At 44.1% G+C, this 24,556-nt stretch overlaps 2 protein-coding genes across 2 annotated transcripts in view; both read left to right on the top strand.

Moving 5' to 3' along the window:
- The window catches only part of LOC104950246 (arginine-glutamic acid dipeptide repeats protein-like), a 47,886-nt gene extending 45,767 nt beyond the window's left edge, over positions 1 to 2,119 (top strand). Inside the window, exon 6 of the mRNA XM_010776735.1 lies at positions 2,037 to 2,119. The gene's annotated coding sequence lies outside the window, so the exon portion shown is untranslated. The remainder of the gene's footprint in view (positions 1 to 2,036) is intronic.
- The window catches only part of tiam2a (TIAM Rac1 associated GEF 2a), a 49,034-nt gene continuing 26,518 nt past the window's right edge, over positions 2,041 to 24,556 (top strand). The window contains exons 1-13 of the mRNA XM_010776742.1: positions 2,041 to 2,129; positions 2,979 to 4,141; positions 7,420 to 7,873; positions 8,408 to 8,580; positions 9,445 to 9,669; positions 12,655 to 12,840; positions 13,120 to 13,263; positions 16,578 to 16,634; positions 21,358 to 21,534; positions 22,097 to 22,201; positions 22,286 to 22,364; positions 22,498 to 22,587; positions 23,099 to 23,316. Coding sequence (XP_010775044.1) covers positions 2,981 to 4,141; positions 7,420 to 7,873; positions 8,408 to 8,580; positions 9,445 to 9,669; positions 12,655 to 12,840; positions 13,120 to 13,263; positions 16,578 to 16,634; positions 21,358 to 21,534; positions 22,097 to 22,201; positions 22,286 to 22,364; positions 22,498 to 22,587; positions 23,099 to 23,316 — 3,069 coding nt within the window. The 5' untranslated portion in view covers positions 2,041 to 2,129; positions 2,979 to 2,980. The remainder of the gene's footprint in view (positions 2,130 to 2,978; positions 4,142 to 7,419; positions 7,874 to 8,407; positions 8,581 to 9,444; positions 9,670 to 12,654; positions 12,841 to 13,119; positions 13,264 to 16,577; positions 16,635 to 21,357; positions 21,535 to 22,096; positions 22,202 to 22,285; positions 22,365 to 22,497; positions 22,588 to 23,098; positions 23,317 to 24,556) is intronic.

Raw genomic sequence — 24,556 nt, 5'->3', positions numbered from 1 at the left:
TCGAGGAGCACTAGGGTGGCAGTGGTCCCTTGGCCCCTGAGCAGATGGCCTGTAGGAAGCCTATTGAGGAGAACAGAGGACTGAAGGGGAAAAGGGAGGTTCAGACTGGGTGCAGGGGTTTGCAGCTAAAAGGAAGACTTGTCTTGTTGTTCTCCCAAAACAGTCGCACAATACTTCAGTTGAAGTCGCAGCAGAAGGTGAACGTGTGTGTCTTTTTAGGTTTGTGTGTTGGCACGCCTTTAAGCCTTTCACACACACAACCCTGCTCTGTGTGAATGAAGTTTGTGAGAAAGGCGCTCAAAGAAAGAAGTCTCTCTGACAAGTTCGACAACCAGCTTTATGCTGACTCCTAGTGTTGTCGGCAGCTGCTTTCCTGGTCTTTACTCAAGAGAGCATTGTTTATATACGTTGTATTCATACAGGGAACTAAAGTAATTTTGCCTTTCACTTTCTGTCTTCAAGATGCACGACAAATAGGGAATTGAAAACAAATATGCCAGGTTTCCAGGAGGTTTCTAGGTTAATGGGGGCTCAAATGCTTTGAGTTGGAACAGTCATGTGCTGTTGAACATGTATCCATAAATACCATTGGCCTGGATTTGCCTATAGTCAATGTGAACCCTAGGCTAAGTTCAACTAATAAGAAAAACCTGGACATGTTCTTGTGTGCTCGTGAAAGAAAGCTGTTTGGGTTGGTTGGTTCTGGGTTATAGTGCCTAGACCAATTCTCCCAGTATCAGTGCTGCTTTATCATTTAACTCATGACGGACAAAGCAAGGGTTGGTTAATCCAATGATCAGCTCAAAGTGGTTCAAGTTCATTACCAGGCCAACATGTATCTGGCCAAGTTTCCACTGTACATCCAAGTGCTACTTTTTCACACTCTTTCCAAAGAGTTTAAAGAAGGAGAGAATCATTTCATTTGTGTCCTTGTCATGTTTGATTATTGTAAAGGTCAGTCTGGATCTTTGCCCTGTCCTTGAACTTCATATTCTTTACTTTTAGAATATTCAAGTCCCCCTGGAATTTCCATCTCAACTTCCTATATTCAACACACTCTTTTACAGTAGTCCATTTTAACAGTCAACACTATATAATCAGGCCTCACAGTGGAGGTGCAGGAGCAGATAAACTCTTAATGCTGCAGATCACTTAATCCTGAAGGTTAGGGCTTTTGGCAGGGGGTGTTTACACTGTAACCTTACGCATTCTGTATGTGTGCTGCAAGGCTTAGTGGAGTTAGCACTATTTGAAAGCCTTCCTGGAGTGTGAGCTACATGCATGTAACAGGGTGATATTACACACACAAGACTCACTGTTTCTCAGAAGATGCCTGGTGCCTCTGCAAAGAGCGCTCCTCAGCCGTTTCTGGTTTTGGATTCTGCCCCTGGACACATTTGGCGGTGACAAGAAACAAAAAAAAAGTAAGCTAGGATTCCAAAGTTTAAAAATAAACAGACGGGTAAACTGTTGCCGGCTTTCAAAAATGTTCCCAACCCCGATCAAAGACGACGTCATTTACTTGCGGGAAGGTGGAAAAATGCTACTAATGTTTGGTTTGGATGACTGTTTGAGGAGAAATCTGGAGGGGTGGAGTGACTTTTTCAACTAGTCCTACTGTAGCACTAGGGTGGCACTACTGTACTGTGTAGCACAGTTCATGTGATATTACTGCTAACTTGGTTGGAGTAAAGTTCACTCGAGCTGTTTGAACTTTAAGGGCTTCATAGTTCAGAGGGAGGAAATGTTTTTGTCTCCGGGATCTTGGCTGAGTTATTTTTTCCAAACCTCTCAAAAAGTATTTTTTTTCTAGATTCTCAAACTACTGCAAGGAAGATGCTTCTTAAATGCTGTTTCAGTATTGCACCCTGTTTAGATTGCCTGCGTACCAAACACTGTCTTCTCTCAAATGCTGCGGATTAGGTGTACTCTTTAACCGGCACACCTGTTATCAAACACAGAGCTTATTACATGCTGTAAATTACAGTCTGTAGAAAAAGACGCGCTAAGTCAACTTCTCTCTCCCTGTGTTTCAGATGTGCCAGACGACCGGGGAATGAGTTTATTGGGATGAGGCGGAGGGACCCTCGCACATAGGAGATCCAATCTGAGAAGAGACTTTCAGTTAGGTGAGTCTGTTGCTTTCTTATCTGGGTTGTCAATATTATTATTAAATTGATTTAAATGTATCCCTGGGATATGCCTACATATTCAAATCTGTCAACTCTCTTTTCATAATAGCTAACATAGATGTTAAAATATAAAGGTCCATTTAAAATATTCATTATTCACTCTTTTATATTTTGCTTCAGGGTGTGTAGCTAAACACTTAAGTGTTCGTATTGTAAAGTGATAACTTAATCTACCTAGTGTGCTAATTCAGAGATTTGAGAACATGTTAAAGCTCCATAGCCTCACACCAGCTGCAGATACATCACAGTCTCTTACCAGCAACAGTGTCCTAGCACTTTATCTGCTATAGCATTAACCCTGGAATAAAATGTCTGTCTGGTCACGGCTCTCCGTCACTAATGTAAGAGATTTGTGGACAGTCTGGAAGTGATTTCACATTGTCCCGAACTCTGTCACGCATAACAACCTTGACAGCTTAAAGCCTGTTCATCTGACATGACTTTTCTATTGAAAGAAAAAGAAATGAAAAATGTAGTAAAATGTGAGGGCGACGGACCATACAGGTTAATGACCAGAAGTGATAAAGTTACTTATAGTTATCCTCTTTAAAGGACACAAGGAAGATATTAGACCTGCTGTTTTACCCTGGAAACAACCAACGATTTTGTATGGTTTTATGGGACTGTAGTCATTATTGTTTATGAGTAATAAGTTAATTGTAGGTCTCTGATGGGCTGGCGTTATGTCATATATATATTTTACTGCCTTTTGTGTGAGAGCCATGAATTTTCCAGAGGCATAATTTCCTTGCCCTTATGGTTTTGTATCCCTTTTTTTCCACGCAGAAATGGGAAACTCAGAGAGCCAATACAGCATCCAGGCCACAAAAGGCACCGGATGTGTCCCTGGAAAACCAAAGCCCTACTCACTGAAGCTCCGCACATCCAAAGCTGACGCTCTGTCGCCCCATACGTGGTGGAGAAGTGCACCATTGGGCTCGGGGTACAAGGCCAGGTGTGTTGGACGTGGCTGTCTGTCCCCTCCTAAAAACCGGCCGCCCTACGCCCCTAGGCACTATGACTACAACTCGAAGGGGACAAGGGGCAGCCCAGGTCAACAAAGCTGGCATCGATCGCCTGGATGTGGAGTACGAAAGCGGCACATGTCAGATGAGTATGAAGAAAATCCATATGGGGCGGACCTGAATAGATGCACCCTGAATGGACACAGTGATGATCAAGAGGCTTTAGAGGAACAGAGCAGCCCACGGGTGGTGATCAAGAAGGATGGCAGTCTCAGGGTGGAGTTCACCAACACCTCGGGCAGCCCCCTCCTTCTGGATGAGGCTTCTGGCCCCGTACAACTCCTCAAGTTCTCTCCCAACATGGAGTCCGCCTCCATTCCCAGTCTGCCTGGCTCAAGTGGTAGTCGGCAGGAAGGCCACCATGGTGGTCCCCCAGCGGCCTCTACCTCCTCTACGGCCAGGACCAGCAAGGGCAGCTCACTGAGCTCTGATGGCTCTTGGTATGACTCTCCCTGGGGGCCCAGCACTGAGTTGTGCGAGCAGGACCAACCCTGCTCTGCCAGCAGGACACTGGTCCACTCCCCCACTCACCAGCTTGACTCCTTCACTAAACAGTCCCCTCCTGTGTCCATCGCAGACCTCTACAAGGACTCTACGATGGCTGCCACTTTTCCCTCAGCCAGAGACCTGTCCTTCCATTTGCAACAGCCTCCGGCAGGCCATAGGACGCACAGGGCCTCTTTTGCATCAGTGCTGGACGTACCATTGGAGGAAGAGCCTCCTGAGGCCTGTCAGTACTCATCGTATACCCTGCCCTGTCGCAGGCCCAAAGCCCATACCATGAGCGAGGAACTGGACCAGTATCCTGAACAGGAGCAGGCTGGATCTGATTTCGGCATCCATAAGAAAGGTTCCATCAAAAACCGCATCAGGCGCCTCAGTGACTGGACAGGAAGCCTCAGCCGCAAGAAGAGGAAGTCTCAGGTGAGTGGTCTTCGGATGACATCGATTTAGTTTTGTGAGGAGCTTTTTTTTCAATATTTTATTTTATTGGTTTTTCTTAGGAGGCACACAAAACAACAAAATATCACAGTTTGTTTCTGATACAAGACTTGTCCATTAATAAAGAAAATAAATTAGGCAAAGCACAAAGTAAGGAGCATTTTGATAATCTACATTTTCCTTATCACTCACAGGGTTCACACAGCGATCTTACCAACACGGTATGTAAAGCATAGGTTGCATAGATGTTGTGTTTGTAGTTACCCCATAGCTTAAAGCCCTTATAGTTTAAACACATGTAGGATAAATGTATCCCCCCTCTAATTGTGGTCTTCTGTGTTGCACTCACTACTATCCTTAGAGCTACAGTTTATTAGGCAGGAGAGTGCATCAGTAACAGCCACGCACAAACAGTTTCCTGTCTGGCAAAGATTATTTGCCACAGCGGTGGTCTTGGCATCGCCTGGAACCAACCACCGTCCTTTAGTTCTTCAGCACTGCAACACCAGCTGTCCGGAGACAGGCCACAGTGGGGTGGCACAAAATGACATTTGTAAGCCAGCCAGCTCTGGGTCTTGTTTGTTTTCTGTGAGCATGGAACAAGGACGAGAGGTACTTTCTATTACAAAGCGTGAGACATGGATGATTCTCCCGGGAAGAGGAGTTCAGGGCTGCAGTGCAGGTTTCATGATGACTATATCCTGGTGGGTAAATCTAAAGTGCTTTATGATTTTATTTTATTAGTTGTAAAATGTACAGAATTGTTGCATGTTAAATGTTTTTAGCGCGTATTTTTGCACTCGGATGTACATAACCTTAGGTGTCAATAGTCCAACATTTTTATTTTATTTAAGGTTTCGAAAGTTTCTTCCTGAAGTGCATAGGCGTTTTGGAATGGAGCCAGAATACTAACACACGGGACACCGAGCAGAGAGCAGATATATATATTTTGTTCCCAGTAGTAAAATGATACTTGTACCATTCAGACGAGGGTCAGAGGAGAGGTTGGAAATAACCACAGCTTGTCTGCATGTTGCGTGCACATGATTTGAGCAACCATGTGATTTTGTTGTACAAACACTACATTGTTAATTGGTTTTAATTTGACATAAAACATTTGTTGGATCTGAGCCTGAACTCATGTCCCTCTCTGTCTTTGAGTCTTGTAAGCAATTGTGTCTGAATTAATTCGATTAGCTTTGCCTTGTAAAAAGTTTTAAGAACACTGTTTGGGCACTGCCAAGAGAATAGCTGTAAGCCTTTGAGAGGCTCTGTTAGACTGAAACTAAGTCCACCCCTCCTCTAATGTTAATGAATGACTTCTGGTTGTTCTGGCTGTTGTGTGATGCAGACTTTCTGGGCCTCCCTTCCGTTGTCCTCAGAGAATAAATCTGCTAATCGGGATTTGTGTTCAGTCAGTTGGGTCTCACAACAAACCAGAATAGAACAATCGTGTATTCAGATGGTGTTTTCGTCTTTGCTGGAGGAATTATTTGTTTTCTCCCCGTGCAGCGGCTAATGCCGAGTGAAATATGTGTGATAGTTTGCCTTGACGCTGTCACTCCAACCTGTATTGACAAATATGCGCTGGACTGACAGTATTTATTTTAAGTGTTGCACAGCTTTCACTTTATATTAGTAATGGCTGCCTCTAAATCTACTGCTAGCCACAATGGCATGTTAATCTATGGCCATGTGTTGGCCTTTCGAGGGCAGATTAGCACCTGAAGATTTACATCAATCTTTGTTATCCACATACAAAGCTGATGGAAGGCTTGTCCTTGTTTCCTCAAGAAACCTTTAAGAGATTGTGATTACTTGGAGAAAAAAAACATGAATTGCCAGATCCAAATATTGTTAGCGACTTAAAACAATTTGGGCTCTGTTTTAGAGATAAATAATAAGAAGACTACATTTCTATTGAAGCTTGAAAAAGTTAGATTGGGGACAATATTGCCAACAAAAAAAAAGAAGATGCCTGGGGTTCTCTTTACAAGCGACTGACAAGTCCTGCAACAAGTCCTCACAGAGTCCTCACAGAAGTGCTTCAAACTCTTCAGACTGAATTTCCTCTGTTCTCCGGGGGCCATTTTGTTGAATGCCAAACCTCTGTGGAATATACTCACAGTGCCTCCTTTCAGCAGCTCGACCAAAAATCAGGAGCACCTCCAGCTCTAGTTCCCCTCCACCTGAACTCCAGGACTCTGTTGTGGGTTTAAAGGTCACGCCATAAATTCTAAAGCCAAAGGCCAAGAACCTGCCTTTAATGAAACACAGCTGGAAGAGAACTGGGAGAGGGTGGGCGAATTAGGGCTGTGTCAGCTAAAGGAAAATAGAAAAAAAATAGAAACTTGGCTCAGCAGAGATTTTCCTATGTCTTTACTACTCAAATACTATGTGTTTCAGGGTGGATGGTGGCCGTAATGGTTACATGAAGGCTGTCCTCAGCTGAACGCTGTGGGTTCAAAGGGTTCATTGTCCCGTAGCTAAACAGAAACCTGCAGGATACTATAATCCGTATAAGCATCATTTTTAAATGCTTTTGAGCACTGTTCTAGTGTTTGCCTATTATTTCGGGAACTTAACTTTTTTTGCTAAGTTTAAACAATAGGAATAGTATTAAGGGTTAAGACAACATTCACAAGGCCGGGTGAAACAAAGGAACAAACAAAGATGAGCTCCGGCATGACGGCTCACTCTGTCTGCATGTTGAGAGCACTCCGCTCTGTTGCCATGGGCAAAATCAATGCTGCAATCTAGTCAAGTGTAGGTAGGCTGTCTCTAATCATGAAAGAGTGCAATTCCATCAAGTGTTCATTTGGGGAGTTGGAAAGCCACAGCAGACATCAAATGATGTGAAATTGTCTGAGCCTGAAGGGTTCTAACCTCCCAGGTACCGGCACAGGAAATCTGTCCCACTTTCTCAGCCCTCGCAAAGGATTTAGACTGTAATGCAGACTTTGAAGTAGGTTCGACTATTATGTTTTTTCAAAAGTTTCAGTTTTGTGATGCCTTGGGGCTAATTGAAAGGAACACAGCTTGATTCGAACATTTCCCAATGTCAACTGATTGCTTCTGTTTAATTCAAAGGTGTGTACATTTAGGAGAAATTATGATGCGTTTCTGAATAGGTGCAAACAATAAATCTGTCAGCTCATTTTGAAATGTCGAAACAAATTGGTGATGAATCAAAGAGACATGAGTCATGCCCCACAAAGTCATTCTGCTCATACCTTTTCTAAACTCTTTGTCTTTACCAGGAGACCCGCTTCAAGGACCTGACCGATGCCTTCGATAGTGGGGTTGATGGGCTGACCCTAGACACCACCGCCCCCTCTCAAGTCTCTAGCCTCCTCTGGTTCCCCGGGGCCTCCAGGGCCCAATCATCAGGAGCCATTCACCAAACGGCCAACGATGCCGTGCGCCAGAACATCTATGAGAACTTCATGAGGGAGCTGGAGACCGGCACTGGTCAGGGAGGAGGGGAACGCTGTGAGCGGAGAGACCCATCCACGGGCACCGAGGAGGGGGAGAGCAGCAGCGAGTCGGCCGAGGGCTCCCTGGAGCAGCTGGATATGCTGTTTGAAAAGGAGCAGGGGGTGGTCCGACGGGCCGGCTGGCTTTCCTTTAAACCCCTCGTCACCCTCCACAAGGACCGGAAGCTGGAGTTAGTGACCCGCCGCAAGTGGAAGCAGTACTGGGTGACCCTGAAAGGTGAGTTTCAATCTTGCAGGAAGTGAGGGAAACATCATGCAACTCAATTTTGTCAAAGGATGTGCTGACTTAAATAATTCACAGGTAATTAGATTATACAAGCAGGTGGGTTTATCTTTGTTTACAGGGTTTTCCTCTTAAAGCACTCATGTCCTTGACCATGGAGTCACGCTTGACATTGATTGATGGTCCTTCCCTCTCACCCTAAAAGCTTATTGGAAATTCTCTTTTGCTTCTGCCAAAATATATTTAATTCAGGCCACCAAATGTGTGTTTGGACACAAATGCTGCATACACAACACTGTTTTTGAGTATTTAATGAAGAGCATCTCTTTGAATCTGCAAAAAAAAATAGTAAGACACTCTTGTGGCCTTTTGAGAGTATGTAAAGCACATTTTGTCTGAAAAAAAAAGTCATAAAAAACCAAACTCCAACAGTCTATAGAAACAGGACCTGATCTCTGTATCATTTACTCATTCACATTTATATCCATCTCTCTGTCTTTGTGTTTGTCTTCTACCCATCTCTTCCAGGATGTACATTGCTGTTCTACGAGACTTACAGTAAAGGCTCTCCGGAGCATGAGATGTCCCCTCGCTATGCTCTCCTGGCCGAGGACAGCATCGTCCAGGCCGTCCCCGAGCACCCAAAAAAGGAGAACGTCTTCTGCCTCAGCAACTCGTATGGAGACGTCTACCTCTTCCAGGTGATAGCATTGCTCCTGACTGAAAGTTTCCCTGAAATAGGTTGCTGATAAATCTTAAGAACTTTGAATTTTTCATCGATGACAGCAAACGTATTTAACATACCTCAAAGGTAACAAACAGAAGTATGCAGCATCTTCTTGAAATGCAGAGTAAAGCTTGTGAAATTACAAATGTTGGCCCAAAAGTGCAGTAACTTTCCAGCTAAAGGGTTCGAGAGCACATGCTATTTGCTCGCTGTGCTTACTGACCTACATATCGCTACCAAATCCATTCCTAGCCTCGACTTTTCCGTGTAGCCTCCTCCATTATAAGCCTCCTAGACCGCAGTGTGTGTCGTGGCATCCAGACCTACATCTAATGAAATAGTTCTGTGTGGAGCTGACATGGCCCCAGAGGCAAGCAGAGAGAAAATAATTTCTGTAGCATGGAGACAGCCAGGGTTTCATCCTTTTTTTATTTCAATTTACATGGCCTGTGGAGCATGAGTCATTCTCAATCGAAAGGAGGTTCAACTGATTTGTCACCTGGCGTGCATCCTCTGAATGAATCGCTTTATAAAGACAGAGCGATAGTCATAGAACGGTTCATTAACAAGGAACGTTTGTGTTTAATATCAGCAACAGTTCACAACCTGCGCTTTCTCATAGAGGTGCCGTTAATCCAGCTTTCTTTTATTGATCCAGCAGAGCCCTGCATGCCACGCAATGATTTTAATCTGATCTATGGTAGAATAACATAATAGCAGAGCATTGCCAATATTAGCAGATTTATCAAGCTTTGCTTCTCTGAATCCAGCTTTTAACGGTAATATAAGACTTTCTACTTCATCAAATCGAACTCCCTGTCACTCTTTGCCCTCACAGGCCAACAACCAGACCGACCTGGAGAACTGGGTGACAGCCATCCATTCTGCCAGCGCCTCGCTGCTGGCCAAGCGCCAGGGGAAGGAGGACACGGTGCGCCTGCTGCGGAGCCAGCTCCGCGGCCTGCTGCAGAAGATTGATATGGACGGGAAGATGAAGAAGATGGCCGAGCTGCAGCTGACAGTGGTCAGCGACCCCAAGAACCGCAAGGCAATTGAGAACCAGGTGAAGTACCGATAATGATAAGGACAGTGAGACTCAAGCTGAATCGAAAATCAAAACCGAGAATATTTTAGGACTCTATTGCATCCTACGTGTTATGCCATTGTGACATATTTCGATGGCGTAAAGCATCTCTTTTGTTGCTTAATTTAAATCCTCTCTGTATCGTCATTCCGCGTGATACGGTAACAACAACATGATGTGCCCTACTTAATTTTCTCGATGCTGTTACTGTGGTGACAAGCCTGTGCGTTATTTTTGTCTGTGGGTGGGAGAAGTGGCTTAAATGAATCAGTCCCCAAACGCATCGCGCTGGGGCCCAGGGGAGCAGCTCACTCTCCGGGCATCAGATTGAGAATCCAGATGTTTTCCTGGTAATGGGCTCTCAACATGCATTATCCTCCTCCTCCTCCACACAGCCGGGGGGGAATCCAAAGCATCCAGCGCTGGGCTATAGCCTACATGCAGTACTGCAGATTACTGATGGGTATGAGAAAGCCCATAATCTCTATCTGAGCAAGAACCCAAATACTTTTTCAAGAAAAATGATGTTTGCTGGGAATGCGGGTAATCCAGCTGCCATTTTGACTCAGGTGGTCATTGACTTAAAGGGCCTCTTACTAATGCTCTACATAGCTACAGTTTTGTGCACTGACTTCAGCAAAGCAAAATGTATACTTATTGGAAGGGCTGTTATTTGGTCTTGAGTTAAAGTGGCCTGATAGGTAATACGAGTATAATATTATAAAGAACAGGCAATATGGAAGCTGAGCAGCTCACCGCAGTAATCACAGATGGAGATGTCACTGCCGGCCTGCGAGACAGACTGACTACAGATCTGTTTCCCATTAGCCAGTGTGCCACCTCAGAGAAGACAAAGAGACAGACGGGCTTGGAGTCAATGATAGGGTCAGAGGGGTACGGGACAGCACTGTGATACAGGCGCCCGAGGCTGATGATAGATTTAAGGTTTCGGTGGGGTTGTCTTGCGCCAACAGGGCATTACTTTGATGTCCCCCTCCCCCACCCATGTGTACCGAAATCAGTGCCAGTAGATCTCTTTTGAAGACTGCTTGAACACACACTCATGCTCACGCACACTCACTGCGATCAAGTTGCATTGAAAGAGATATTTCGCATTAGGGCTTTTAACAGAGAGCCAGGGGCAGATGTTAAAGAGGGGAAATAAGAAGAGATGAGAATCTGTTAAAAGACAAACTCATGTCTGCCGAGCTTAATAGCTTTGAAATAAATGTAAATAAGTGTTGCACGCAGGCCAGATGGGCCCAAGCATGCCCTGCTTTGCACTGATTTTGGTTGATTATCTTCCCGTTCTCTTTCAAGTCGCTAGCTGTATGAAGCAATGGATTGCAAGTAGGCCTTTATCAGTGATGCACCCCAGCATGAATCATCAAATCAAGTTTTATGCACAGGACTATTTTAGAACATAGCTGAATGAAGATGTTAAAGGATATTTCAAGTGTTGACAAACAGATCCAGATGGCGTGTAAATCCGAAAGCATGCTAGGATCTTGTGTGATAGTTATACATAGACGTGAGTTTTTCCAAAGCAGCACCTCTCCTAAATTTGTCTTTGCTTTTGAGGAAGGAGGTTATCTGATTTACTCGGTAATACCTCGCTCCCCATCTGAAGTCATCTCAAACCACTCGTGGAATTAATTCGAAGCTCCTCCAGAACACTTTGTTATACATAATGACCCAAGAATAGATCGAAAAAATGTGCTATGCTTACTCACTGTGAGGATTTAAGTAAAAGGTCTTTGAGTTCAGGTTCAGCGGAGTGAATATGTGAAAGATCCATGCTACATTTGCTACAATGCCTACAATCTCTCTATAGTCCACAGACAACAGCTGGTAATAAGTTGGAAATTATAGCCCATAGTTTAACGACAAGGTGTAACTTTGAGGACTTTGGCAACTTTGACAATTACAGGGTTTTGCTTAAAGCCAAAACATATGTGACACGAAACAAGGAGTCATCAAGTTAGCATTGGTTAGCTTACATTAGCCACTAAAAGCTACTCTTCATACGAAGTAAGGCTAAAAAGAATAATTCTACTTTGAATGTCACCATACTGAATTTCCAGGGATGTGCAAGGTCATATTTTACACAAAGCATGTTGGATTCCTGGCAGTCGTCCTTATGGTCCAAGCCTGGAATGATAATAATGGCTGAATGTCATTGACTCAAGGCTTGTTAACCATGGCCCCCTGCACAGCTGCGTACATAGCTGTTTTCATGGGTTTAGTACACAACATCCAACAGTATAGTCTTGTGCTGATTTCTGTCCAAGTTCTTTGTTTAAGAAGTTTGAAAAGTCAGAGTTTAAATAAACACTGCCCCCATGTTGCTCCTCAGCTTGCTCCTAATTCTCAAGAATGCTATCAATGTAAATGAGAGCTAATAGCACCACGCCATAGGGTGCGTTATTGTAAATGAACTCACAGTGCAGACGAGACCTATTAAAGTCAGTTGTTAGAGGGTTGTTTAACTTGAGTGTTCTCATTAAAGCCGGTCTCCAGCCAAGAAAAATAAGCCCTTTCTCATAGCTTTACATAGTGCGAACGGGGACAAGGGGGAAACGACTGTAAAATGTGTGTGTTTGTGCGTGGGGTGGAAGTTTAACTGGTGGTCTGGGCAACATTACTGCTCTCTCTTGACTTGCATCAAAAAAACGGATTTAGTGAGCTAGATTTTCAGTCCCACCCTCACTATCAACGCTCCACACATTTGTGCCCTCGCCCTGCATCAACATCTGCAAGCAATTGCATTTTGATGGAAAGCCCTCGGCTGACCCTGGATCCCCCTCTTTGGCTCTCCCTTTCCTGCCTCCCCCTCCTCTTCCCATCTCCTCGTTTACCTCCCCTCTACTCTCTTTTCTCAGCTGCCCACCAACAATGTTACACAAACACAAATTCCCATCCAGCATCTGTAAAGTAATTATCTTCCTTCCTTCCTTCCTTCAGATCCAGCAGTGGGAGCAGAACCTGGAGAGGTTTAACATGGATCTGTTCAGGATGCGCTGCTACCTGGCAAGTTTACAGGGGGGAGAGCTGCCCAACCCAAAGAGTCTGTTGGCAATCGCCAGCCGCCCCACCAAATCCACCCTGGGACGCCTAGGGATCTTCTCTGTCTCCTCCTTCCATGCACTGGTGAGAAAGCCTCAGACAAGATGAATGGCTAATCAATAAGTGCACACTATATACACAATGAGCATCAGTTTTGGGGATGTTCTACATTCCTTTTTGAATGTGATACTTCTTTACCTGATGTTGTAACAGAAACCATTTTAAACTTAAAAACATCCAGAAAACACTCCCTTAATGCATTCCTGGAGGAAAACACACCAGATAAGATAATCTGATTAGATGGGGATTTTGTTTTTGGGTGACCTAAATGATTTTCAGTTCTGATAGTGCGTGTTGGTTCAGATCTGTTCCAGAGATGAGGCCACGCTCAGAAGGCGCTCATTGTCCCTGACGTACAGACATCGCAAGAGGGGACTTTTCTCCTCGCTCAAAGGCCTCGACAACCTTACCAAGAGGGGACGGGACAAGAGACCCTCCGCATCGCAGGTACTACTATTATTCACAGACAAAACTCAGTGTTTTTTAAATAATACAATACAGGTGCTTTACATGCAGTATTGGTATCAAAATGCTACCAGTAGCGATGTTTAGCGCGTCATGATTTTATGGTTGCGGTTCCTTATATATGCAATACTGTAAGCAGGCTGTCAACACTTTTTAACAGATTTTTAAAAGTCCCTTTAACATCCAATACCTATAGCACTACATTTAAGAGACTAAGATATACAGTAGTATCACTAAAGTATTAACATTTCCTTTCAATGCTTTTATTGAAAGTCTTTCTTTATGATCAAAACATTTATAAAAAATAGGACAGAAGATTACATTATGAACATCATGCAAGTGATTCTTTTAATATTCTTGTCAGCCCGATGGAGGCACTTACACCTTGAACTGACGCTAAATCATCTCCTCTGAATCCCAGAGTAATGAAACTCCTCAGGTGGTCTGGATTAGCAGATTTGTAATGCAGGATCACCCACTTAATTTATTCAGCAGGGGAAAATACCCTCACAATAACATGAGCATGCAGAACTCGCATGCATGCGTGCACACAATGTTGAGCTATACTGCACTCAGTCTCTCGGGAAGTACTGCAGAGAAAAACTGGGATACTTACACCCTCAGTGCACATTGAGCATATTCCTTAATGAAACACTCTGAAACCTTGCCTTATTGCTTACTCACATGCACAACGGCATGAAAGAAAGCAAGAGGTTGGTACAGTCATGAATTTTCTCTCTCCAAGGAGATTTTATTAATTAGAAGCACATAAGCTCACTTCCCCTCCCGAGTGCACACCTCCCATCAACATATACACAGAGGGGCATTCCTTACCCAGGTGCAGAGTGGGGGGGGGTCTCATCCTCTCAGGTTAGTAATTAGTCCCATGCAAGCTGGTTATTTATTGGTACAGAGATTCACCACTCTTTTCCCAGAAGGCACGGCCCTTGAGAAAACTCCCCCCTTGGTGGTTTATTTTAAGAATCGCCACAGGATACTTTCATCTGCGCTGTCTTTTATAGACCTCCGTTCATTAGCAGGAAGTAAAGGAAAGGAGAGATAGCTTGGGTTGGTTTTGTTTTGCTGTGAAGCCAGTATGGGTCTCCTATTGTTTGGCATTAGAACAGTTAGGAGCCAATCGTGTTCTGCAGTAGGTGAGCCCTGGCTCCTGACTGCTTACAAAATGTTCCCTGTCCTGTTTCGCTTGCTCTTATCTAACTCACACATCCCACCACCTGCTCTGCGATATTTATATTTGGGCATTTGCACACGTCTGTCAGCAACTAGGTATGTGTGTGTGTGTGTTATTATTTTCCCGGCGAACTCCAGCCGGCCGGTCTAATGAGGCCCAGTTACGTTTCGCAGTGCAGAAGGCCGAAGTGGCGCTGCAGTACACACATGAATTATTGAGAGCCATATGTGGTAGATGGCATTCTCCACTTTTTCCTCATCCCCGCAGACACCACCAGATGGTCAATGAAAAGACGCAAAATATTAAACAGCCTCCCTTTATTTTTTCCCCCTTCTCTTACAAGACCATTTTGGTGCTTTTGTGGTATTTTTGCTTTACATTAGTTCCTTACAAGAACAGAAAAGGACCTCCCGAGTGCTTCAAGGCATTTCCTCAGTGCTGGGTTTTCTTGGACATCTGCTTTTTGTGTTGTTTTCCTTTTTTCCGCAAAAGAGAAAGATGATTCATTGTGTTCGTTCTATTCGTTGTGGCCATTTTAAATGACATCATCAGCTGCTTGGCTGTACTCTCATGTAATGACGAGACACGTGTTTGTTTGCCTGAGAAGGATTTGGACAGCAAGGCCGTCTGAGGAGCCAAACTATTTCCATCCACTTTTGTTACCTTCTCAAGTTCTCAGACTGTGCTTTCTCCAATATTTTTAAAATATCTTCTATCCTCCCTTTGACTCTCCTTATCCCCCTCCAACTTAACATTATCCTTTTTGTGCCTTTATCCAACCTATTTAATCTACTAAAGCTAGAGTTTTATCTAACTCCTTCCCCCAATTTATCTCACCATGTAACTTTCCATTTATTCCCTTTAGCCTCATCCCCTCTTTCAAACCTCCTGTTTCCTAGAGCATCAACATTAGCATTAGCCCGCGGTCCTTCACCCACAGTTTCCATACTGACTCATCAGTGTTGACTAAGCCTAAATCCCATTTACCACTACAACACTGCGCTTGACAACCTTGCCCAAAAGTCATTCTCTCCTCCCCCATCTCCTTCCCTCTCGTTTTCTCATCTCATCCGTCTTAGGCCTGCTCTGTATACAGTAAGGAATTGGCCGGCAGTCGTCTGTGGGAAGTAGGCCAGAAAGGTTCGAGGATTTGTGGGAGACTTGGTAAAGCTTTCTAAAATTAGTCAGTTTACAGCGAGGCAGCACTGTTTACAGCCACTTTATAAATGTACTGGAGGGAGAGTTACTGTACTCAGCTGCTCCGAGGTCAGATAAGGGTTCTTACTACCATAACAGGAGCGAGAGAGTTTTTCCCTCGTTGTAAAGGAGACTTCTTTGGATTGTTTTTGGAGAAAAGTAATTCTTATCCTTAGCAAAGGGGAAAGAGCCTGCAAGCCTCTTCCGTACACCAATTCTTCAACTCGGCAGCCTTGGGCTTATGTCAGACCCCGTTTTGAGAACAAAATGCCCTATTTCTGTCACCAGCTGTGCCACCCATCATGCCTCTCCTTCCCAATGACAAAGTATCTCAGCAAAAGCTGATAACTGCGGCCTCTTTGAGCAAGGGCTGAAGTTACACCCTCACATAACGGATGACTCTGTGTCACCGCTGTATTATAGAGTTGTTAAAGCCCTCTGAGGCCGCAGTCACCTCCAGCTCCGAGCTTAGACTGACGCAACACGCCTTACAATCACAAGCCAGGGAGGGGATCTCAAGAGGAGAGGTGGAGGAAGATGGAATGGATCAAGAACTGAGAGATTTCTACACTGAAGGGTGGGTGTGGAGATGGAAAAAGGGGGGGCCGTGTCCTACTCTCATCTGCAACCGGACTGCTTCCCCCTTTCATCTCTCTGTTACACAGAAACCACTCTATCCATACACACCCCCCTCCACATTTCCACCATTGCACCTTCAAAGGCTACGGCCCTGTTTGGCAGTATCAAAGCCCTGCACTCGCCACACGTAGTTTTTAATTAACTACATAATAGCTCCGTGTGTGTCTAATATTGTGTTGCAAAAGTTGCCGCGAACCTAATCGCTCATGAGTGAATCAGTGTGGTTCCCCTCTGTCTGCGCTTCTAACTATTTGTCTCTTGGTTTCAGATCTTTGAGAGCGACGCTGGAGGTCAAACGTACGCCCTGCCTCCCAGGAGCACTGAGGTGAGTCATAGCGCTCTATAACTTTGTCCTCTACGGTTTGTGGATCTTTGATATATCTTTTAAAAATTCCACTAGCATCTGTCAGTGGTAGCATTTTATGAGCTGAATTATCCGCTTCAGCATGAAGTAGCCGTGGTAGAGACATGTCTACTGTTTCTTTGACCTCTGCTGTCTTTCATCCTTTTGATAGTACACTGAGTAAATATATTTTTACACATAGGGTGTGTGTGTCTGCTTGTGTATATTACTTGTCCAGGATCAAAGCACAGATTCCTTTCATGTTGATCTGCAGGTGTCCTAAAGAGAAATCGACAGCATATCTAACAAGAGATTTTTACACCAGCGTGGACATGCGTCTAATTCACGGCATAATTGAGTTAATGGAGAGTGTTGAGCTGAAGTGTTGACCAGAAGTGCTTGAAAGATTTATGGGAAAGTAAAGTGGTGAATGATTGAAGAGTGTGAATGATGCCCATCTGAGCAGCCAACTGCAGCATTCACAGGTTATTGGGTGATTACATGCCTAGATCATGAAATACTGCTCTAAGATCAACCCCCGCTGTCCTCAAGCTTTCACATCTTTGTCCTCTTGATCTGACTGCAGTATATCAAAGGGATCCTTTCAACGAAAAGTTTGATATTAGGGGAAATATTTCTAATATGCAATTCCTGTCTGTGAGTTGAATATTAAGCCACAACCAACAGCCAGTTAGCTTAGCTTAGTTTAGCATAAATACTAGAATCAGGGCGGAACAGCTAGCCTTGCTAAAGGTAACAAAATGTGCTAACCAGAATCTTCAGTAGGGTGGTCTAAGCTCCAACCCCCAGAATTCATTCTATTAGTCAAGAAAACTCTCCTGGTGATTTTTGTCCTCAATCTGACAACATGTACCCCTCCCTCATCAACCTTGAAGTTTAGCCTCAGTTGCAGCACCGTGGCTGCTGGTGTGGCAGCCCAGGTCGATGAGGGAGGGGCTTTTTAAGGACCACCCTACTGAGGCTAAACTTCAAGGTTGATGAGGGAGGGGTAAATGTTGTTGGAATTTGAATAAAATTCACCAGGAGAGTTTTCTTGACTATCATAATAAATTCCGGTGGTTGGAGTTAAAATCAATGAATTTGAAAATCTACATGGCACTAAGGACCACCCTAATCTTCAGGGCCAACTAATTGGCTCGCTAAATCTTGTTAGTTTATTCTTTAGAAAATTCTAACTTTATCATTTTGATGTGAATTAATATTTCCTGGGAAAATAGACATTTCTGGTTTTAACACTCGAACAGTGCCAGGCTAGCTGTTTCAACCTATTTCTATTTATGTCTTTGTGCTAAGCTTAGCTAACCACTTACTTACTGGTCGGAACTTCTTTACCAACAACAATTATAGGGGTATTAATCTTCTATTCTAATTCTCAACAAAAATTCTCTAAAATACATGGACTGTTCCTTTAAATTGTGGATTATTTTGGTCCACCTGTTGACGAGGTTTTGTATTTCTGAAGCATCTTTTAATTAAGTAGCTTAATACAGAAGTTCTGCCTCTGAGGATGTGTCCAGTGAAATGGAAGAAAGAAAATATGAATTTATTTACAAAAGTATTAAAAGTTTAATGTTTTCTAATTACATTTTGACCAGTCATTAAAATCTTATCCTCACTCAATCAAATCAAACATATTTCTGTATGAACAGACATCTGGCGCGGACATATGAGGACAATTGAGGCTTTAAGACAGAGCAGGATGCTGTGATTCATAGTGTGAGTGTGTGGTGAATGTGGCGAGTGTTGAAAATGCCTCCATTAAGGATCTAGAAATGGAGTTGGAACAGGAAGTGGTTTGGGGAAACAATAATGGCCTTCATTGGGTCAACGCTTTAATGTTTTTTATAATGCACAAACCCTATGATGTGGAAAACAGCTCACTAGGATACATTTGATTTAATGGAGATTAAGAACCCTTCAGGGTGGGAAGTTGGGAAATAGAGAGAGAAAGCACGGATGTATTGATTTTTGTCGACACAGGTCTTCATCTCAGTCCTGATGACTTTGCCCCAGTTGTCTCAAATCCCTTGAATTACGCTGATAAGCAATCATATTCCACTAATCCCTTGAAGTGAAGTCAAGTGAAGGGTACATTTTAATGTGTTTCTTTGCAGCTGCATGGCTTGTGTGCTCTCTCATATAGCTCATACTCGTCCTCAAGACTTTCTCTGCTATCCTGTCTGTGATTTTACCCGACAAGCTATATTTCAACAGGCTGTCACTGTCTAGTTGTAAGGTTGGGACTGTTGCATAAAGCAGGGAGAGATAAATGTTTTTATGAAAGCTGTCAATAACACACAGGCTGTCCTGGCATCCATAGAGGTTAAAAGGGAGTTCACATCGACTGGCATTTTCTCTCCATATACCCAATTCTTCTGTCAGCAGTGGAGTGAGTGAATAGGTTTGACTGCCAGAAAACCACATAAATGTTTGACTTACGTGAACTCAGTTTCAAACGTATTGCTGGCTTTGAACAAAAACGTACAAATGCCTGCTACTGTTTAGCAGGGTTATATAAATATGGCTAAAGGCTTACTTCACCCACAAATTGACCAATTGTATATCAAATACTTATGTCTATTTTTTTTTGTGTTTTACATCGAAAGTGATTCAGCAAAAATGTAAATGTTTGGTAAGTTCTGAGCACAAGTTATTTCAACGCAAATGGCCATTTTGTAAGTGAAATATTTTCTCACTCTTTTTAAAAATATCTTTGGCTGGTTATTACGACCCCACCATTCTTGTCCATGACATACTGATTCCTCTTTTCTGTGTCACCACCTCTCACCACACTCCACTACCCCCCAATACACATGACTGCTTTAACTTGGAGAACAGGCACCAGTGTGTATGGATGGTCATTATTGTCACCTTCTGTGTGTGAGCGCATGGAAAACCTCAAAACCTAGGTGGAGTTTTGAGGAAATGAGGAGTAATTCTCTTTAAATAGATGTAATATAGGGAAATTGGCTAAAATTGTCTTCAACTGTTTGTTCTTCATGGTCACCCTATTTATTCAAGGCAGCGCTGTCATATTTGTGCTAGCCGGTTGCTAAGTGGAACAGAAAGGGTGTATTTGCGCAGCAGGCACTGAACCGCCCGACACTCCATCTTTAGAAGCTGCAGGGTGGAGGACGACTTGCTTGGAAATAATTTCCACACTTGAGAGGAAAGACTGAAGTATGGAGTTATTTTGGTGGATGCAAACATAAATACAGTAGACACGCTCTTACCACACAGAGCACTTGTTGAAGTCCAGCGCGTGCCCTCAGCGTACTCTTGGCAGTGGTTGATGGAACGTTGACCAGGCAACCGTTGGTCCGTCACAACCCTCTCTGACCATGAATGAGTGTTCAGTGTTAGTCACTCGCTGGGCAGGTCAAACCAAATCTTAGTTTTCCGGTCACACAAAGTTGCTTAGACACAAGTGAGGCGGTTTTTGCAACCAGTTGCCATGACTGCTTGTTTTTTTATCCTCAGTTTGTTAGCATGACTTCACATCCCTAATACGCAGACAAGGTGGGTGTTGAAGTGGCACTTTGTCGTCCCTCCATCCCAACTGGTTAGGGAAACATTTGGGTTAGAACATTAGTGGCCTTTATTTTGGTACTGATTCCTGAAGTAGACTAGTCAAGGTGACATTTAGAAGACAAATTAAGCAAATGTTTGTCTGTGCTGCTTGTGTTTATCCAGGCTACACTCAGAACTGTGTTGGGCGCTAAGCGATGCTCTGAATCAGAGACCTTAACTTGTCCCTTTAGGACAAATGTTTTTCTCTTGTGGTGATGCATCAACTGCGAGCTGCCACACATACACACACACACACACCTCTTGATTTGTATGATCCCATAGTGCCTTTAAAACATCACTGTACACCCAGAACTGTTCACTCATGCAATTATACTTCTTGGTCCAGTGTCTCATTATGACTGAGAACTCGTTCCGTCTTTGTAAGAAGTGCTGATCCTCTGGTTTCTTTCACCCACGTGGGTTTCAGTACATTTAGTGTGTTTGAGCCATTCCTCAAGATCTGGGGCTTGATAATTGCGGTGATAGGCTGCACTGTGGCGTCTCCCACAGCCCCTGAACACAGCAGTGGCGCTTTTCCCTCCAGAGACACAGAGTCGTGACCAAAACCCCCAAATGGCTGCCTGTGAGGCTGAGCGCTGGGCTAACCCCCACCCCCCCCTACCTTAATACCCAGCTCAGACCTCGATGTTAACGCCACCAACAAATAATTACCTTCTCATCTGAAAGTTTGACTGATTTTCAAATAAACTGCCCTGATACACCACTTAAATCAAAGTGACTGGTGGCTTTTCAAACCAAATAAATGTGCGGATATCATCTGGACGTCTAGACCTGCCATTCGACCCTTGCCGATCGGCTTGTGTACACTGCCATTACTGTGACTATTATGTGGATCAACTGCCGTCTATGTTGTCAAATGAATTTCTGAAAAGCTAATTGTATGACATCTTTGCTCCGGTGCTTGATCCACAGCCAAGCTTTTAGACTAATGGAAGGGTATTGATTTGTGTGCTGTTACTTCTACTCCCTCCCTCCCTCCCTGTGTTGTAACCCCTCCTTTTTACCTCCCTGTTTACCCTCTCTCCTCCATATAATGATACTCACTCCCTTCCTTTTATCTTTCTTAACCCTGCCTTCTTGTCCTCTTCCACAGAGGCTGGACATGCTGAGCAACATCTACTCCATGTCGCCCCCTGAGGGCAGGGTGTGGGACAGCATCAGCACTGCCACAGACGTGCTGACGTGTGTGTACATGCCAGACGGCCTGACAGTCCAAGTTCCTGTCAGAAGAGACCAGACAGCCGCCGACCTTCTCTCTGCTGCCTGCAAGGTTGGTTTGGTAACCAATTGCAGGGAAATGATGACATGTCACCACCACAATAGATCTACAATACTCCTGACATTTGTTGCAGAAATAACAAACAAAAGCAGTCATGTCATTTGATTTAGTTTTCTAGAAGGTCTTTATGTTTTTGACATAATCCTGCCATTCACACTTAATGCCAAACATGTGTATCATCCTATAATGTGGGGTTGCATTACATGTAAATACAACATTCAAATAGGAATTGTGAGGTTGTTAAATTGTCTTTTTTGGAGCATCTTTAGCAGCAGATTTGGTTATATTATACCCCGTTTGAAATACCACACACATTCAGTCATTCTTCACTGACTGCACATATATTGACGTACACAGACAATAGGCCACATTCCCCTGTGGCGGACCTTTCTTTTTTGTTTACCGCACATTTCTCATCAAAAAAGTGTAAAACCGGTGAATAATTCACGCCTGGACCACACAGCAGCTGTCTGACTAGGCGTTGGTGCGTGAAACATGTGTGATAATTTTGTGCATGCAGGCCACTGAACATTAGGGTCTCTTGTGTAAACAGGTGAAACAGCTGGACGAGGGCCTGCACTGCCTCAGACTGCACCGACGGGAGGGGCAGGGCGCGGGGGTCCGAGACGTGGCTCCTGGAGAGCTCCTCCGCGATGTGGTGAGCAGGGCAGAATCACACATGGACACACAGCGACCATCTTTATCTGCTTGTTGTTTAATGTGTGTCGATGTCCCCCTGTAGGTCAATGATCAGTTGGAGGTGGTCCCAGTTAATGTGTTCACTTTACACATGAGCAGGCCGAGCACCACCGGAGACTTTGGTGAGTCGACAACATGCGGACTGATTTAGTTATGTCTGTAATTGTATTGTCCTCGTAATGATCCTTTAATGATGTAATCCATCTGTCGGTATTCACTCTAATCGTCTCAATTTGTTTCTCTTCCTCCCACCAGGTTTTGCAGTAACAGGACACATAGACAGTCAGAGAAACAGCAGGATTTTTGTCAGCGAAGTGCTTCCTGATGACCTGGCTTTCAACGCAGGTGCTCAACATATGTCTTTCAATCAAAACAGTAACAGAGTGTTTGTCATTTTGAATTAGCATGCTGTTCTCCAATTCTTCTACATTTGCTCAGCTTGTTTCTCCAAAAACTCAAGATCCAGTCCCTTATGACTAAAAGCCTTACAAATAAAAAAAAAAACAGCCAAGGTCTAAAAAGTGTCTTAAAAAATGTGTCCTTAAACTGGATGAAAACTCAAATTAAGACAGCTTTTGGGAGATGCAATGCCATTACACATGACCAAATAAAACAGACAGTTACCTTGATTTAAGTGACGGATTGGGACATATGTGATAACCTTAGTACCTACTCAACAACAGTTTACAAGACTGTAGGTCTAGTCATTTTTATACATTTCAATGCAGACATTTTATATACTATACCGTCTAAGAAGGACAGAAATAATCCTGAAACCTCCAGTCTCATGATCACACATGTGATTTGTGTGGCCTCTCCACGTCCTTCTCTGAAACATACTTGTGTGTGTTCCCAGGTCTGCGTCCAGGCGATGAGATCCTGGTGCTGAACGGCCGCTGTGTGTCCGCCCTGGACCTCACGCGGATCCAGACGCTGTTTGCTGAACAAACCCTCCACCTCAGCCTGAGGCGGGATGGACCCTCGTCACAAACCTTGGGCTCCAACCACCTGACCCTTCCTCACAACCAGGAGGTCCGCGGCAAGCACCACCGAGCCAAGTCCTCCTCAGGTGCTTAAAGCCACGTGGCGTCTAACCAGCTACAAACACATAGATGTGGTCATTAGTGGGTTTCCATTTGTAATTAGAGGCAATAGATTTTCACTTAATGACAACACTTAATGGAAAGTGAAGTTGATAGTGATACCCTTTCGTTTTAGTTTGTTAGACAGATGGTGAGAGAGAGAGAAAAAGAAACACAATGAAAGAGAGAAATTGCAGCTGCTGAGAAATGGTCGGCTCACCCATGGAGAGAGTGCTGTCTCATCTCTGCGTACATGCAGTGTGAAGACAATAGTTTCAGAATTTCTCTGAAAGCAAGCTGTGTCATTTTTCTTGTAAACACCCCGTCTCTGCCACTGCTAATGTCCAGTTTACCCCTACAGTTTTCTGTTTTTGTATATTTTAGTTTTGGGATCAGGTTTTTCTTTGTCCTTTAATCTGTACTTTGTCCTTTTAATCTGTACTTTGTCCTTTAATCTGTACTTTGTCAGGCGTTGTGCTTATCTAAACCTTAAAGTCACTTTCAGTCGCTTACAAGAGCCGTTTTTGGTGAGAAGTAGGTAGTTTTCTAAATCACAAAGCAGCCACCAAACTTCTGCTCGAGTTAAGATCTCATCATCAGGAGGATACGTCCCCAGCTGACCCAGAAATCAGCGCAGGTTCTGGTCCAGGCTCTCGTCATCTCACGCCTAGACTACTGCAACTCCCACCTGGCTGGTCTACCTGCATGTGCCATCCGACCTCTGCAGCTCATCCAAAATGCAGCGGCTCGTCTGGTCTTCAACCTTCCTAAATTCTCCCACACCACGCCGCTCCTCCGCTCCCTTCACTGGCTTCCAGTAACTGCTAGAATCCATTTCAAGACACTGGTACTTGCGTACCATGCTGCGAATGGATCTGGCCCTTCCTACATCCAGGACATGGTTAAACCGTACACCCCAGCACGTGCACTCCGCTCTGCATCAGCCAAACAGCTCGCTGCACCCGCACTGCGAGGGGGACCCAAGTTCCCGTCAGCAAAAACACGTGGGTTTGCTATCCTGGCTCCAAAATGGTGGAATGAGCTTCCCATTGAAATCAGGACAGCAGATAGCTTGCACATCTTCCAGTGCCGACTGAAAACTCATCTCTTTCGACTCCACTTCGAGCGATTGAATTACTAACAAAGCACTTATATACTAATAAAGGGCTGGCTTATCTAAAGCCAGTTGAGTAGCACTTGAAATGTTTGGCTCTATGAAACCTGATGTTCTT

Source organism: Notothenia coriiceps, unplaced genomic scaffold (assembly GCF_000735185.1).
Source record: "Notothenia coriiceps isolate Sejong01 unplaced genomic scaffold, NC01 NC01_scaffold00017312, whole genome shotgun sequence".
NCBI classification, from domain to species: Eukaryota; Metazoa; Chordata; class Actinopteri; order Perciformes; family Nototheniidae; genus Notothenia; species Notothenia coriiceps.
Note: the sequence above shows the minus strand (reverse complement) of the source record. Positions and strands in the feature narration are given on the sequence as shown.